Genomic DNA, 14,764 nt, shown 5'->3' with positions numbered 1-14,764 from the left:
GCGTACATCTGATTCCCAGGAAGGAAGGGGATGTTTGAAGTCGAGGGTTAGCTCGATAAGAGGAGTTATTCATGTGAGTCTGAGGAAAGTGGAGAATAGAAAGTCTGAGAGAGAGATAACCAGACAAGGAGATAGAGAGGTGTTAAATGAAAAGGAGAAACAAGGGTAGAATGGAAAGTCTCCTCCTCTTCTACCCCCTCCAAAGTATCATTCTCATTCTGCTGGCATTTGATTGACAGGTGCCAGTCACAGACAAATACTCCTCATGGCTGTTTTCTCTGCCCTCCACTGTGACTGGAAACCATCCACAAGCAAAAAATAGAATTGTAATTCTGAAAATCAATACAACCACAATCTCCAGGGCTGCTGTAAGTAATGAAGTGCTGTCATTTGCCGCAATGGGGTGATAAGGACTCTGATTGGTCTATTCCATCACCACAGCTCTCACTCCAGACAGAAAAAAAGGACACAAATGTCTGTGCTGTAATGTATTGATTAGCAAACCAGAATATGCTGCATTTAGGTGTGTTTTGCAGTGAAATTAAGGTTGCATGCCATGGTTTTGTTAATGCCCAACAGCGCCCCCCAGGGCATGCTCCTGAAAAAATAAATACACAAGAGAAATTTTAAACAGCAGCCCATTTAATTCAGTTGACTGATATATTTCAACTTTATCTTATCAATAATAACAACTACTCACTTTTTATGAATAACCAGCCACTCCACTCTGCAGTGCTTTTCTGCTCTTAAAGAAAACAAGAGTTTTCATAATTTTTTTAAATAAATTCTAAGCACAGATTTACCAGTGTACTTAATTTGCTGATGTTGAAACATTTGAAAATATATATTTATGCGAGAAATTCAAATAGAATATTGCTACCTTAACATGGCACCATTGGTTACAATTTACTTAAGCTCAAGCACTAAAAACTACTACATTAAGGTAAGAATGGACTTGATTTGAGCATGGTTATAGATAGAGTGAATATGAATCACAGTCTTCCCAGTCACAGGCTTAGAAAAACACATGCTCTGTTTAATCAGCCATCGAAAGCAAGCTCCTACATCAGATATGTTGTGCTTTACAACTAGGGCTGGGAGATAAAGCAGAAATGCGTATCACATTTTCCTCATTTATAAGAAGTTTAGTCATTTTAGTCAATAATTTTTAATAATTTTATCTGTTTTCCAGACGACCAGATTTTTTTTTAAATTTAAATTTACACAGCTTACTTCAAATTTAACCATTTCATTTATCTATTTAACAAAGTATGCAGATAATAACACAACAGAGGAAAACACACAAATAAAGAACAACTCTATAAAATTCTATTTTTATTGCTATGCTATGAAGTGTCTGTCACGGGTACATATTACCATCATTTTATTGTCCAGACCTATGTATAACATAGAGGCTTCTGCTTTTGTTTCTGACATATTAAGTCAGAATTTGTATGATACTTGTCAGTAACTAGTAGGCAGTTAAATAATGACACTGTCATTGTCTTGTGAAGACAGGCAGTAAATTTGCCAGATTTCAGATGGTAGGTTTACACTCTGCTCGTGTTTCTGTATCTAGGTCCAAAGTTGTGAATGTCCAAGTAACTAAATTTTTTTACATTTTATTATATGAGATTCTTTGCCATCAGCACACAAATAGTTGTAGATGTAAATGTGCACCTTTGTGTTGTTGTGGTGATTCAATTCATTGAAATATATTCACTGAAAAGTACTCATTGTGATACTAAAAAATGAAAGACATAAAGAAAGACACAGCAAAGCAGGACAGTGGAATGATACAGTCAGTTCAGGTTCACCTCTCCTGGAGAGTCAGGAAGCAGTGACTGGCACTAATTACAGTGATAATACTTTGGAAGTGTTTGTACAAATTTTCACTTCTCCTGCTCGATGTGTGGCTTAATACATAATGGTTTAATAATTAATCTTATAAGTTTCCTTCGTGACAACAATTGCTGTTCCCTCCCTGTTCTACAATCTACGAGCAAAGAATTGAACAGAGGTTGTCAGTGTGCTGTTCAATCTGACAGTAATCATTTGTTCCTTGTCAAAGAAAGAAAACCATCTTTGTTAACAATTTTTAAGCTGCTTCTCCTCATATGCGTTATATGTCAGCTGGTTTGCCTGGAGTGACAGTGACACCACAAACAGCCAGGCCTGACTGACATGTAAGTGTTACAGACTAATTGGAGTACTGCACTCATAAAGCAGCCTAAGCATAAGTCACTCAGACTCACCTCCCACCTCTTTCCTCTTTCTTTTCTTCTCTTCTGTTCCACATTGTACTTTTCTCTCGCTCTGGCTTTGCACTACACAGTCAGAAACTTGACCACAGGTGTCAGAGAGAGTTGCTACTTTGACTGAATATTTCCGATTTTGCTGGAATCTGATTGAAGACTGTAGAACAAGAACAAATATAGCAGATGGGAAACTGCAGTATTTAACAAACAGCCCACTTTACTGCCACCAGTCTGGATAGCTTGCAGTGTTGTTCTGAATGTCTAGCAATTTCACTGAAAAAGATGATGATGATGATGATGATGATGATGATGATGTTTGAAATAAATTGCAAGATATGGGTGTTCAGAAAATATTTCAGGTTGAGCAGTCTAGTTATTGTAGAAGGCTTGAAACAGTTTGCAGAAAAAAAAGAAAAAAAAACTGCAACCGGACATAAGAGTAGCAGCTATTCAAGAAAACAACTTTTTGTGGAAAGAAAGTGCTTAATTAATTAGCATACTTGCAGACAGTGACTTAGGATTGTCCTTAACTTAGTGACAAGAATTATTTCTTGAAATGCCTAAAATCTATCTTTGTTTACAAAAGGACCTGTAGTGGCAATGAAAAGTGACACTCCTCTCTGTCAGGAGCAAAGGTAGAAGTAAAAGGATGCTACAGGATCTTAAACCTCTTCAAGAGAAGGTCAGGGTGAATGTGTAGTCAAAAATGAACAATTTTTTAAATCTCAGTCAAGTTATGCATGAGCCTAGGAGTACTGTAGCCATAGAGATAGTGAATGATACTAACAAAGAATATGTTTGGGCTCTCAAATCACTAATTTGGCAGGAAAATAAACAATGTAGTTTGGCTTATCATTTTCAAGTTGTTATCATTCTGGTTTAATGACCTGTTCTTTGGGTGCAGATGGAAGACAGTTTATAAAGATGGCTAGGCTCAGTTAATTTGCCTCATTTTCTAAAGTAGCCATGAGATAGTACATGCACACTGATTTTTCCGCATTATTAGCTACCATGGCAATAAAGTTCAGTTTAAACCAAAGTTGTCCTCGTGAGCTCAATTAAACCCAAAGTTTCAGGAATATGATAATCCAGGGCTGCTGATCATGAATAAGACAATTTTCTGGGAGGTGGGAAATGATTGGTTAAAGTTGAAGACTTACGGTGGATTCACATTGACTATTATATTATGGAATATTATATTACAGAGGCTATGCTACAGTGCTAAGATTAGTAGGAAAATTGTAACATCATTGAATCACAGCATTGGAATTTTCTGAATGGTTTGAAAAGGATCATCAACATTGTTTTTAATTTTTTCGTTTTGTTTTTCTTTTGTTGTATTTTTCTTTTTCCTCTTCAAAATGTTTCAAATATCCATTGTTCTGTTGTTTGCTTAATTGTAGCAGAGAAAACCAACTAAAGCAGCTCCCAGAGAATTTGATTTTAAAACTTTTCAGTGTATCTTAAACTGATCGAATTCTTTTACAGCTCTTTAGACAGGACAAAACTGGATTCATTGTAAGTTTTACACTGTTGACTGAAATCCTCCCACATTTCACTGTCATGATTTTCCCACTACAGAAATAGTCTAGTATTGTGAACAAATATAGGGGTCTCAAGCCCTGGTTTGGAGAGCTCACGAGTGTTCATCATTCATTGATTTTTTTCATAAGTCATCCATACATGTCTCTGGATCGGGGCGACAGCACCCGCATGGCCAGTCAATGTAACCTAACAGGATGGAAAGATCTAAAGTAGAAGATAACGGACATGGCTGGTAATTCCCATCAGCAGGCACCGTGATTGTCGGACTGTGCAGCAGACGTGAGCTCTGATGGCAGATCCATCACTGCCGAAGCAGCAGAGGGAAGTGTTACACCCCCCCCCACACACACACACACACACACACACACACACACACACACACACTCCGCCATTTCCACTATTTCCGCCACCTTCTCATCGCCCTCCTAACTCCCTGAGGAGAACAGCATCTCTGCCTGCTGTGTTTCACTGGTCAGTCAAGCTCATCATCAGGTTAGAAAGCAAGGCAATCCATCACTATACAGCTCCAAATCTACTGTCTGCATCACCATTTCATCCAGTCAGTACCACACTGGTACAGTATTGTATTTCTGCCACAGCTAATGGCTGAATCCAGCCTGAAAAACTGAAACTGAAGCACTGATCTCTTCCTCAATGTGGTTGCACTATAATTATTGCCACGAAGTCATTTGTCTTCATTTTTACCTTTAAAAATATCACAGAAAGTGAAGAATTTTTACTGTGCAAGCATCAAAAGTGAGATTTTTTTAAAAGTAAAGTAAAACAAATAATGCTACTTTTCACATAAGCCTTTTTTAACATTTTAACAGTATATACACCGATCAGGCATAACATTGTGACCACCTGCCTAATATTGTGTTGATCCCCTTTTTGCTGCCAAAACAGCAATGACCCATTGAGCCAAGGACTGCACTAGATCTCTGAAGGTGTGCTGTGGTATCTGGCACCAAGATGTTAGCAGTAGATCCTTTAAGTCCTGTAAGTTGTGAAGTGGGGCCTCCATGAATCGGACTTATTTGTCCAGCACATCCCACAGATGCTCGATTAGAACATCTCAAACTCATTGTTGTGCTCTTAGAACCATTCCTAAACCATTCTTTTAATTTATTGAATTTTCCTTCAGGGATTAATGAAGTTATTGTACTGTATTGCATCGTATTTTGGTTTGTGGCACAGCGCATTATCCTGCTGAAAGAGGAATATTCCCATCAGGGAATAACATTTCCATGACAGAGTGTACATGGTATGCAACAATGCTTAGGTAGGTGGTACAAGTCAAAGTAACATCCATGGATGGCAGGACCCAAGGTTTCCCGGTAGAATATTCCACAGAGTATCACACTGCATTTGCCAGCTTGCCTTTTTCCCATAGTGCATCCTGATGCCATGTGTTCCCCAGGTAAGCGACACATACTCACTTGGCCATCCATGTGATGTAAAAGAAAACATGATTCATCAGACAAGGCCAACTTCTTCCATTGCTCCATGGTCTAGTTGTGATGCTCACATGTCCATTGTTTGTGCTTTTCACAGTACACAGGGGTCCGTACGCAACAAACTGCAATGCACTGTGTATTTTGACACCCTTCTATCAGAATTAGTGTTAAATTCTTTGATTTATGGAAAGCTCTTTCTGGTGAACCCTAAAATAGCTGAAAATGAAAAATAATATTAAAATTCAAATTAATTTTAATTGTCACATTCAATTCATATTAAAAAAATATTGTGTGTGTGTGTGTGTGTGTGTGTGTGTGTGTGTGTGTGTGTGTGTGTGTGTTCAGGTGCTGGCTAGGAAAACCGACAACAATGTCACTTATGGGGCCCTCATTGCGGTCCCCACAAGTTTAAACAGTGTTTTCTTGGCCATGTTGTTGTTACTGAAAAAGTAAAAGTGCAAAAACGTTTCTTTAGGGTTAGGCATTGTTTTGGTCTGGGTTATGGTTAGGGTAAGGGTTAGGGGTTAAATATGAATGGAAGTCAATGGTATGTCCCCACAATGATAGAAAAACACAGTATGTGTGTGTGTGTGTGTGTGTGTGTGTGTGTGTGTGTGTGTGTGTGTGTGTGTGTGTGTGTGTGTGTGTGTGTGTGTATCTATACCGGTGGGGACTTGGTGGGGACTTTGACCTGAGTCCACGCTATCTCGGTGGGGACTCGCGTCACGGTGGGGACCGAAAATGAGGTCCCCACGGGGGGAAACAGTGTTTTCTTGGCCATGTTGTTAGTGAAAAAAGTAAAAGTGCAAAAAAGTTTCTTTAGGGTTAGGCATTGTTTGGTGTTGGTTAAGGTTAGGGTTAGTAAGGGTTAGGGTTTAGGTATGAATGGGAGTCAATGGTAAGTCCCCACGGGGATATAAGAACCAGACATGTGTGTGTGTGTGTGTGTGTGTGTGTGTGTGTGTGTGTGTGTGTGTGTGTGTGTGTGTGTGTGTGTGTGTGTGTGTGTGTGTGCGTGCGTGTATGCATGCGTGCGTGTAATTATTATCTGTCATAGTTACAATTCTATTTTTTTGATGACGTGTGTTGTGCACATTGGGATTTTATAGCCCTTTCAGTAAAAAAATATATTAGCTTTTATATATATGAAATGAAGAACACATGAAAGTGCTTAGTACTGTATGTCTGGTTGGTCTTTTCTGCAACTCAGCCTGGGTGAGAAGCCAGTGAGGAATTATGTTTTTGTTCATTGTCTGTTTTCCACTGTATTAGTGAAGTTTAAAAGAATAAAATAAAATAAAATAAAATAAATCTGCCGGTGGCCTAAAACTTCATGACACCGTTATATAGTCACCCACCAAACATCTCAGTATTTTTAAATATTATTTTGAAAAAATTCCCTTTTTGTCCGATGATCACAGATATACACCTTGATACCTCACTGGTCATTGTTGCAATGCAGCAGTGCAGCTGCTACATTGTTACAAGTAAGCAGTGCCACCTAATGTATGAAACATCTATCAGGATAAGAGGTCTACACAAATACAATGATCTCAGTTTAGTAGATTCTTAAATGACTTTTCCATCTGTTTTATTTGTTAAAAATGCAAGCCATGAATCCATGATACTACACAATACAATTTAAAAAATGTTAATCTTCTGTAACAGTATTTCACTACAATATTATCTAAGACATATCTTATCACATAATTAACTTGAAATGTTACATGCAATACCTAATTGTACCTAATTTAATGCACAATATTGAAAAAAAGTTATTTCGAGTTTCAGTATAACAATTCAACATCATAAAAATTTAAATTAAAATGTTTTTTTGTAGCATTAGCTAAAGCTTATTATACTCATGTTGCCAAATAGAATGATTAATTTTCTGTGATGTATCAGATTAACACTGTCGGAACTGTAAAATAAGACATAACGAAAATCTATTATGTTCTAAAAGGTTATTCTCTGTTGTTTGGTTTTGGCATTTCTTTCATTAAAAGCAGCACAACATGACAGTTTGTACTATTTCACCTGGCCAGAGCCTTGTCGCAATATAGTGACAGCAGAGGCACATCTCACAAGCTAGTATGAGGTACTTAAGTGTGTGTATATACAACTTTTCTTGCATGCACAATTGCTTGTAGCCTCTACTTTTCATCTCTTCTATAATGTCAGTTCCTGTCAGTTCTATTATTCCCAGTTAATAAAGACAACAACCACCAAATATATGTACTATGTATATCAGAGAAAGCACATTTTTTGAATTGGATATTTCAACTTGGGAAAGAAAGGATAAAACAGGAGTGAAATACTGAAAAAAGCAAAGCTGGCAAAATGTCACCAATAGTGAGTGAGAAAGCTGTAGATAAGATTTTATGAAGCATTACAGGATGGGAGTCAGTGACGGAAAACCGGACTCTGATCAGAAGAAATATGTCAAATGGACCGATTCACCAATGAAGCCATTACACACACACATGCACATGTTAGCTATTAATACTTATCATTTAAACCGTTCACCTTATCATCAACACAACTGGAAAATATTAAAGTAACTGCTTTATCTACACTATTTCTGATGTTAAAACTGGATTTGCAGTGAAAGGAGCCTGGAGATTTGTTGTACACTTTCGTTCATGCTTTTGATACTTAATGGTTTAGAACAGTTCAACTGCTCTAAAACTGCAGTAAAGGAAATTTTTGAATTTGAGGGCACTGTGGGATTCTAAAAATGATATGCTTGCCAAAAAAAGAAAAACATTTCAAGTAGCATGAATTGATTATAGCCACAGCGCACACAAAATAAAGTTGGACCCAAACACTAAAACTGTGAGTGTAAAACTGAAATAATTAGCTGAAAGATGCTAAGTCACCCAATAAAGCTTGGAGTTGGTTAAAATTCTATATATTCATTAACATGTGGGTTAAATACAACACATAGTTATTTCATTATTGCCAATAAAAAATTAATTAAGAAAATTCTTGGTAAGTGCATCTTTAAACAATCTTGAGAAAATAGTACAGCAGCATTTTTCAGTTGTCCTCCACTATCTGAATTGATTTTAAATGTTAAATCTTCATAAAACATAAAAACCAGGAAACCATCAAAAAGACTGAATAATCTCTTGCTAATGCAGATTTTAGTGTGAGTGCTGCAAAAGTCCTCTATCGCTTCAGCTGTGACGAGCTGAGCAGCAGACTCTGGAGGCTCGGGTATACCTGGAGATGTAAAGCAGGCGAGACCGGGTTATCTAGTCATTTATTTCCTTCAGAGACACGTCCCTCCATGGCCTTCTTCAAAGTACTGCTATCAAGGTGTCACACACTTCGGCATAAAAGGTTTGCTCGATATGGAGAGGGAAGCGAAGGGGGGGGGGGTAGTGAAGCTTCCCTCAGGATCAAACCCAGGTCGCAAGCAGGGTTGGATTTTCTGAGAATGGCGGCCTTCAACTATCAGTTTCAGCTTTGACCCTTGAACTGCGACCACGATTGAAAATGTGGAGCATGCTGGGAAAAATAGAGGCTGCAGTCATTAATCACAGCCCCCTACTATCTCAAACATACCACACACACACACACACACACACACACACACACACACACACACACACACACACGCACACACAGACAACCTCATGACATTGTGGTTTCCCATTAAAGCCAGATGGGGTCGGTAAAATATTAAATGTTGGTTCTTTTCTAATTTAACACCTTCAAAGATCCTAGTCCGGCACAGATCTCCTCATTCACCTCCCTCTGTTTTCAGTAGTCATCTCTGCAATGATCCATGCAGAGAAGAAAAACAACCAGGAGTATAAAGTGCCGATTCCAGACACCATAGTTGGTGTTATTATCATTGACTTTGTTGTCAAACACCAAGGTCAAGTGTTGTTTTGGCTGTTTGTGGGACCATGTAGCCGCCTTGGGAGGGAGAGTTCAAATCAGACAGCCCAGGACTCACAGGCAGGATCACAGAGGTTACAGTTCATGCAGTATGAAGCACTGCAACACCAAGTCACCTTCATGTGTCAATTTAAAGTTATACACCATCAATCTGCCTGCCTAGACACACAGCAGCACTCTGATTTGAGGTCAATTTTCTGCTCCACACATGCAGCCCCAGTTTCAACCAAACACTGGTGTTCAAAGAAAGTCTAGCAACTAGGAATTTCCTACTTCTAACCTTTTTTTTTACAATGGTATGATGCATTAAAGTGTATCATGACAACTATAAATATAAAACAAAATATTTATAACAGTTAATGCGAATCTAAGTAACATTTGACATGTCCTCTGAAAAATATTCTAAATTAGGGAGCACAACAAGGCATGTAAGCAAGTAAGAGATTACTGAAAGTAGGGTTGAAACAATTAGCAAATATATATTTAAATCTGAAAGTTGTTTATTTCTAGATTTCGCACACACAAATCATTGAATATTTCATGTGTGGAACTGTCTAGCTTAGTTGTTTTGCTCAGTCTTCAACAATATATACAATTCTGATACATTAATTGTATTGCATAGGGCTAGCAGAAATCACCTCAACCTTATTAATGACAATAAAATAGACTTGTTTGAGAACTGGGGTTCACTTCCATGAACCAGCACTTTCAACTTTAAATATTCTAAAGCTATTCACAGCTATTGCATTTTTGTGAGGGATCATGCCCTTCATACTCTTTCAGGTAGTCAAAACACATAAACACAAGGATCACTTCATATCAAAGATCTCAAAATAATCTACAGTATTTAATTAAAAACTAAACTGAGGTGTTTCTATTTTTATTGATTCACAACAGATTGTTGGAGGGTAAATATTAGTAATAGCAGTGAAACCTTGAATTAAAAATAGTTACTGAGACTTCTGTAAGTGGAATTATTGCTATGAACAGCACCAATCAAATCAAATCAAACCTCCCCATGGATCTCCACTTTACAAACCCCAAATGTATTTGAAAGCATGTGACACAGCTGGTGCCCATTTGTGCCTTGAGGGACAGCGCAGCCTCTGAGAGGAGGATGCTGAATGTAACAGAGCCAGTAGCTAGGCCGAGCTGAGACCACTGAGACAGCAACGGAAACAGCGGCAGCGGCGGAGGTATTGCAGTGTTGTTCTCTGAGGCTGAACTTTCAGCCCTTTTGTACTCTGCTCTCTCCAGCAGCTGGGCTTTGATAACTCTGAAGTGACACCTCCATGCTGCTTTAAAAGCTAAGTAGCACAAAGGTTGAAGAAGGAACTGAGTGTAATGTTCACTTAGTCGACACCTGGGCTGAAAAAACATAACACTCCACACACTCAACAGCTCCCACTTGATAGCCACACAGTGCAAGTAAGTACATGTAAGCGTGTGTTTGTGCATATGTGTTCAGTCACACAGCATGCGGGCACTTGTGTGTATGCATGTTTCATATAGCTGAATTAATCAATACTTTCCTGCTCTTGATTTTAGCTTCAAACGGTTCAATGAAAACATATTGCTTTTTCGTTATTATGAGATAATTTAGAGGTCCATGGCAGAGAAGGTTAGGGTGAGATGGGGTTAAGGGAGTTAAGGAAGGGTGGTGTTGGTGGTGGAGGTGGTGGGGGTGGGGAGGGGAAGATTGTTCATGCTGTGTGAACTGTGTTGTAGGGATCTCAGTGGGACTTTCCTTCCTCCCCACCTTGCACACTGCTTCAAACTGCAGGCCCCATTTGCACTGTTTGATAATAACACTTTAATGTGAGTGCTACGACTGCTACCAGTGGGACCACTGCATCTGTTCATCCCAGGGGAGACAGAAGACAGGCGTGGGTTGGGGGTGGCAGCCGTAGAGCCAGCAACCAGAGAGACCTCACTGCCTGACAAAATGCTGTGCCGAGACCCTGTCTGCATTTTTTAACACTATCATCAGTGGTTTGAATCCTTACATTCCTATTGTGGTTGGAGTTTATAGCTATGATAAGAAAGTGAAAAGCCAGATTAATGACCCCACCGTAGAAAAAGAGTCACTACAAAAGCACATAATAATGTGAGGGAGAATTAGAAGAAAATGAAGGTCACTAATGTAAAAACAAGTGCAAAATCACCAGTTGTTGTATAGCACTCACAAATATGCATGAAAAAGATAGGTAAGAAAAAAATATCAGAAAATCGTTTTAAATACAAGTGCTATTTGTGCCAATAAAACAGTTAGATTTTCAAAGCATTTTGTGAATATCTTTATCTGTTTTAAAATTGTGTCTCTGGGGCATTCCTGTCCCCTGTTCTAAACAGACATATATGTGCTGGCTACTAAATTATCAAAACCCCATAACAAATTAAATTACGATTTGCTTGCATATGAGAATTAAGAAAATCCCACATAACAGCATGATGGTAGGTTACACAATTAATGTGATTTGAAGCAAATTAACTCACTACAGATTATAGACCTATACAGATGTGTAAGGTGTAAAAGAAAAAGAACACAACATCTTCAACATTATCCATATAAAACGCTCTGAATTAAATTAGAAAAGTTGCATTGATATAAATGCTGAGGAAAAATCATAATAATCCTCGATGGAATGGTGGTGTCCAGGAATAGTAGCAGGCTTGTTAATTAAATAGTGATCGTCCAGCTCTGTCTCTTGTGCTGTCTAACGGTGTACCTGGGCTACAGGCTGTTATCGGGGGTCAAGGCGCGCCTCTCTGACAAGAGGCTTAAGCAGAGACAAGAGCCTTTAACACGAAATAAAACCATCAAAGTTCAACTCTAATCCCCACAGCTGTGGATAAGGCTGACTGTTAACGGGCTGCACAATAGCTCCGTTTACTCTAGACGGGATGGCTTTGTGTGTGTGTGTGTGTGTGTGTGTGTGTGTGTGTGTGTGTGTGTGTGTGTGTGTGTGTGTGTGTGTGTGTGTGTGTGTGTGCGCGCGCGCGCGCGCGCGCTACACGTTTTAATTCGGACAACACGGCGAACAGGAGTTATCGGATTGTGAATAATCATCACCAGTACAGTATTTATAAAAACAATCATTGCAATACTAGACACACACACACACACACACATACAGAGAGAGAGAGAGAGAGAGAGAGAGAGAGAGAGAGAGAGAGAGAGAGAGAGAGAGAGAGAGAGAGAGAGAGAGAGAGAGAGCTTTCCCTCGACAGAGTGGGAATTCTGCAATAAATTCACATTGTAGTTCAATGTCTATGAATAGCACTTATTCTATTTCTATTTCATAATTTAATTCTGAAATAAAACATCAGGGAGACGTTTCAGAAAAATTAAAGATTAAGTGTTGCTAGAATTTTAACTGCGCTGGATTTAAACGGTGAATAGGACAGGATGGTGTTTAAAGGGGTCAAACAAAGATGCTCTAAACGTTAACTGACAATTCCAAAAGTCAATCTAACATGCAAATTTTGTATTTAAAAAAACCAGCATTGTGGTTCGGCCTGCTGTTATTCCAGTTATGGCTCCGTAATTAATATTGTTCTTTGTGTTCTATTTATAAAAGAAAATGTGTTTAAATAGTTTCAGCACCTCGGAGAGCTCCACATGGCGAGTTACGTGTTTCATTTTGTGTAATTTAGATAAAAGAAGAAGCTGTACACGTTAACAAACCAAGCTGCAACAACACTACCACAGAAAGATTCATTCAGCTTTATACATAATATGTGGGATAACGGTAAAGAAAGTTATCTAAAGGCCAGCGTGTGTGATAACATTTGATACAAATTTTAGTGGAACTCACATTGGTTTTATAATCTCACTTAATTCCGATTTTTTTTTAAGAGATTGCACCTGCTGGGAGTGAGCCGAAGTACAAATGTGTAATCTGTGTAATAAGATTAAAATAAAATAAAGCCCGACAACAATTAATCTTTGGAATACATGTCTAATTGGAAAGAGCAGAATTTAAACTTCATTTTCAGATCTGATATTTCATTTATTTTGACTACATAAGAAGTAGAAATAGAATTCGGCTTCGTTTAATCAATTTCATTTATTAGTTTGTTCCTTGTAACCATTAATCAGAAAAGAGAGCGTGGTGAATAATAACAGAATAATGAAATAAAATGAGGCACAGTAAAGCATAATTCGTGGGTCAATCTTTAAAGTAGACTTACACTTGAAAAGGGAAAGCAAACTTTTTGTTCACATGTTCAAAACTCAGAAGAAAATCAGTTCAATGTGGGAATGCATATTTAATCTGGTCGCAAGATTTGTTTAATTTTATTATTTTCAGGTAAAATATTTTACGCCCAGACCAAAGCTAAAGCACACAGACAACCACGACTGAAACCGATTTCGAATTTCTTGTATAGTCGCCAGCAAAACACCAAGGCAGACCAAGCTCCAGCTGGACTGTGCCACTGCTTTCCAATCTAACCGGCAATTTAACGTGCGCCCGGCAACCTGACTGTAACATGGATTTTTGGTTTGTTAGGGCGCCCCCGTGAGACGAATTCACTTGTGTGCGTGTGTTAGTGAGCACAGTTTTAGACACCAGGTTTTAGCAATAAAACAATTAACTAAAATACAAATTAAAGCCTATTCAAATTCATCGGGTAGCCTAATTGTGGCCATTCTTCCTGCGTGAAGGCATTATTCCCTCAGTTATACTTGGTAAGTAATCGCCTTTTAGGAACACCGGTATTGAGCACAGAAAAGGCCCACCTGGTTTAAGTGTTTCTATCAAATTCACGCTGAAGTGTGCAGATAAAGTTTAGCGCTTTGCCCCTTAGCTCCTTGAAACATAAGGTGGGATCCCTGAACAGCTGCGTCTCTCCAGCTGTGGTGTAAATGCATTTGGAATATGCCAGATTGAACCGGGAAAAGTCTTCTCCCCTTGAGAAAAAAAGAAGTATGGTTGTTGTTTTTTTCTGTTTTATTTTTGTTTGTTTGTTTTTATTTTTGTTTGTTTGTTTGTTTGTTTGTTTTGCCACAACTGTGCGAAGTACAGAAAAGTTGAGCAACAGAACAGACTGGGCAGGAAAATTAACTCACCAGGCAAAGTGCAGGCGTCAAGAGGAACACGGCGCACCAAGACGTCATCTGCATCCTTCCGGAGCTCAAACTTCCACTAATTTCCCTTAGCTGGTATTTGCGGCTTTGACGACCATAAATCCACCTGGTATCCGTCTCACAGCACGGACAAGCCCCTGAGCTGCCCAGGCAACAAGAAAACAGCGCACCCCATGACCGCAGAACAAGGCTGAGAGTTGGAGACCGGGGACAGGATGGAGGAGCCGGGGAGGCTGGTGCTGCTGCTGCGGGTTGGGACGGCGTTAGAGGCGGTGGGGACGACAAGCAGAGGTTAGCTGAGAGTTAATCCAGGTGGATGGAGCAGCAGGATCATAGCGGTGATCAGGTTCAGTTCCTGATTGTCTGACAGTTGGCGCGCATCGGTCGGAGCGCTCCAATGTGAAGGGAATGGAGAGGCTTCCCGCTTTATAACGCGCGCCTACAACACAGCCAGGGAGACTCTCGCTCTAGGGGGGAGGGACGAGATGAAGGGGAGAAAAAAA

At 39.1% G+C, this 14,764-nt stretch overlaps 1 protein-coding gene across 2 annotated transcripts in view; it reads right to left on the bottom strand.

The window, feature by feature from the left end:
• Positions 1-14,564, bottom strand: part of nxph1 (neurexophilin 1) — a 118,607-nt gene extending 104,043 nt beyond the window's left edge. For both annotated transcript variants that reach the window (XM_051955134.1, XM_022207414.2), the window contains exon 1: positions 14,244-14,564. In XM_051955134.1, coding sequence (XP_051811094.1) covers positions 14,244-14,297 — 54 coding nt within the window. In that variant the 5' untranslated portion in view covers positions 14,298-14,564. The remainder of the gene's footprint in view (positions 1-14,243) is intronic.
• Positions 14,565-14,764: the final 200 nt, after the last annotated feature.

The sequence above is a fragment of the Acanthochromis polyacanthus genome, chromosome 11 (genome assembly GCF_021347895.1).
Source record: "Acanthochromis polyacanthus isolate Apoly-LR-REF ecotype Palm Island chromosome 11, KAUST_Apoly_ChrSc, whole genome shotgun sequence".
In the NCBI taxonomy this organism is placed as follows: Eukaryota; Metazoa; Chordata; class Actinopteri; family Pomacentridae; genus Acanthochromis; species Acanthochromis polyacanthus.
Note: the sequence above shows the minus strand (reverse complement) of the source record. Positions and strands in the feature narration are given on the sequence as shown.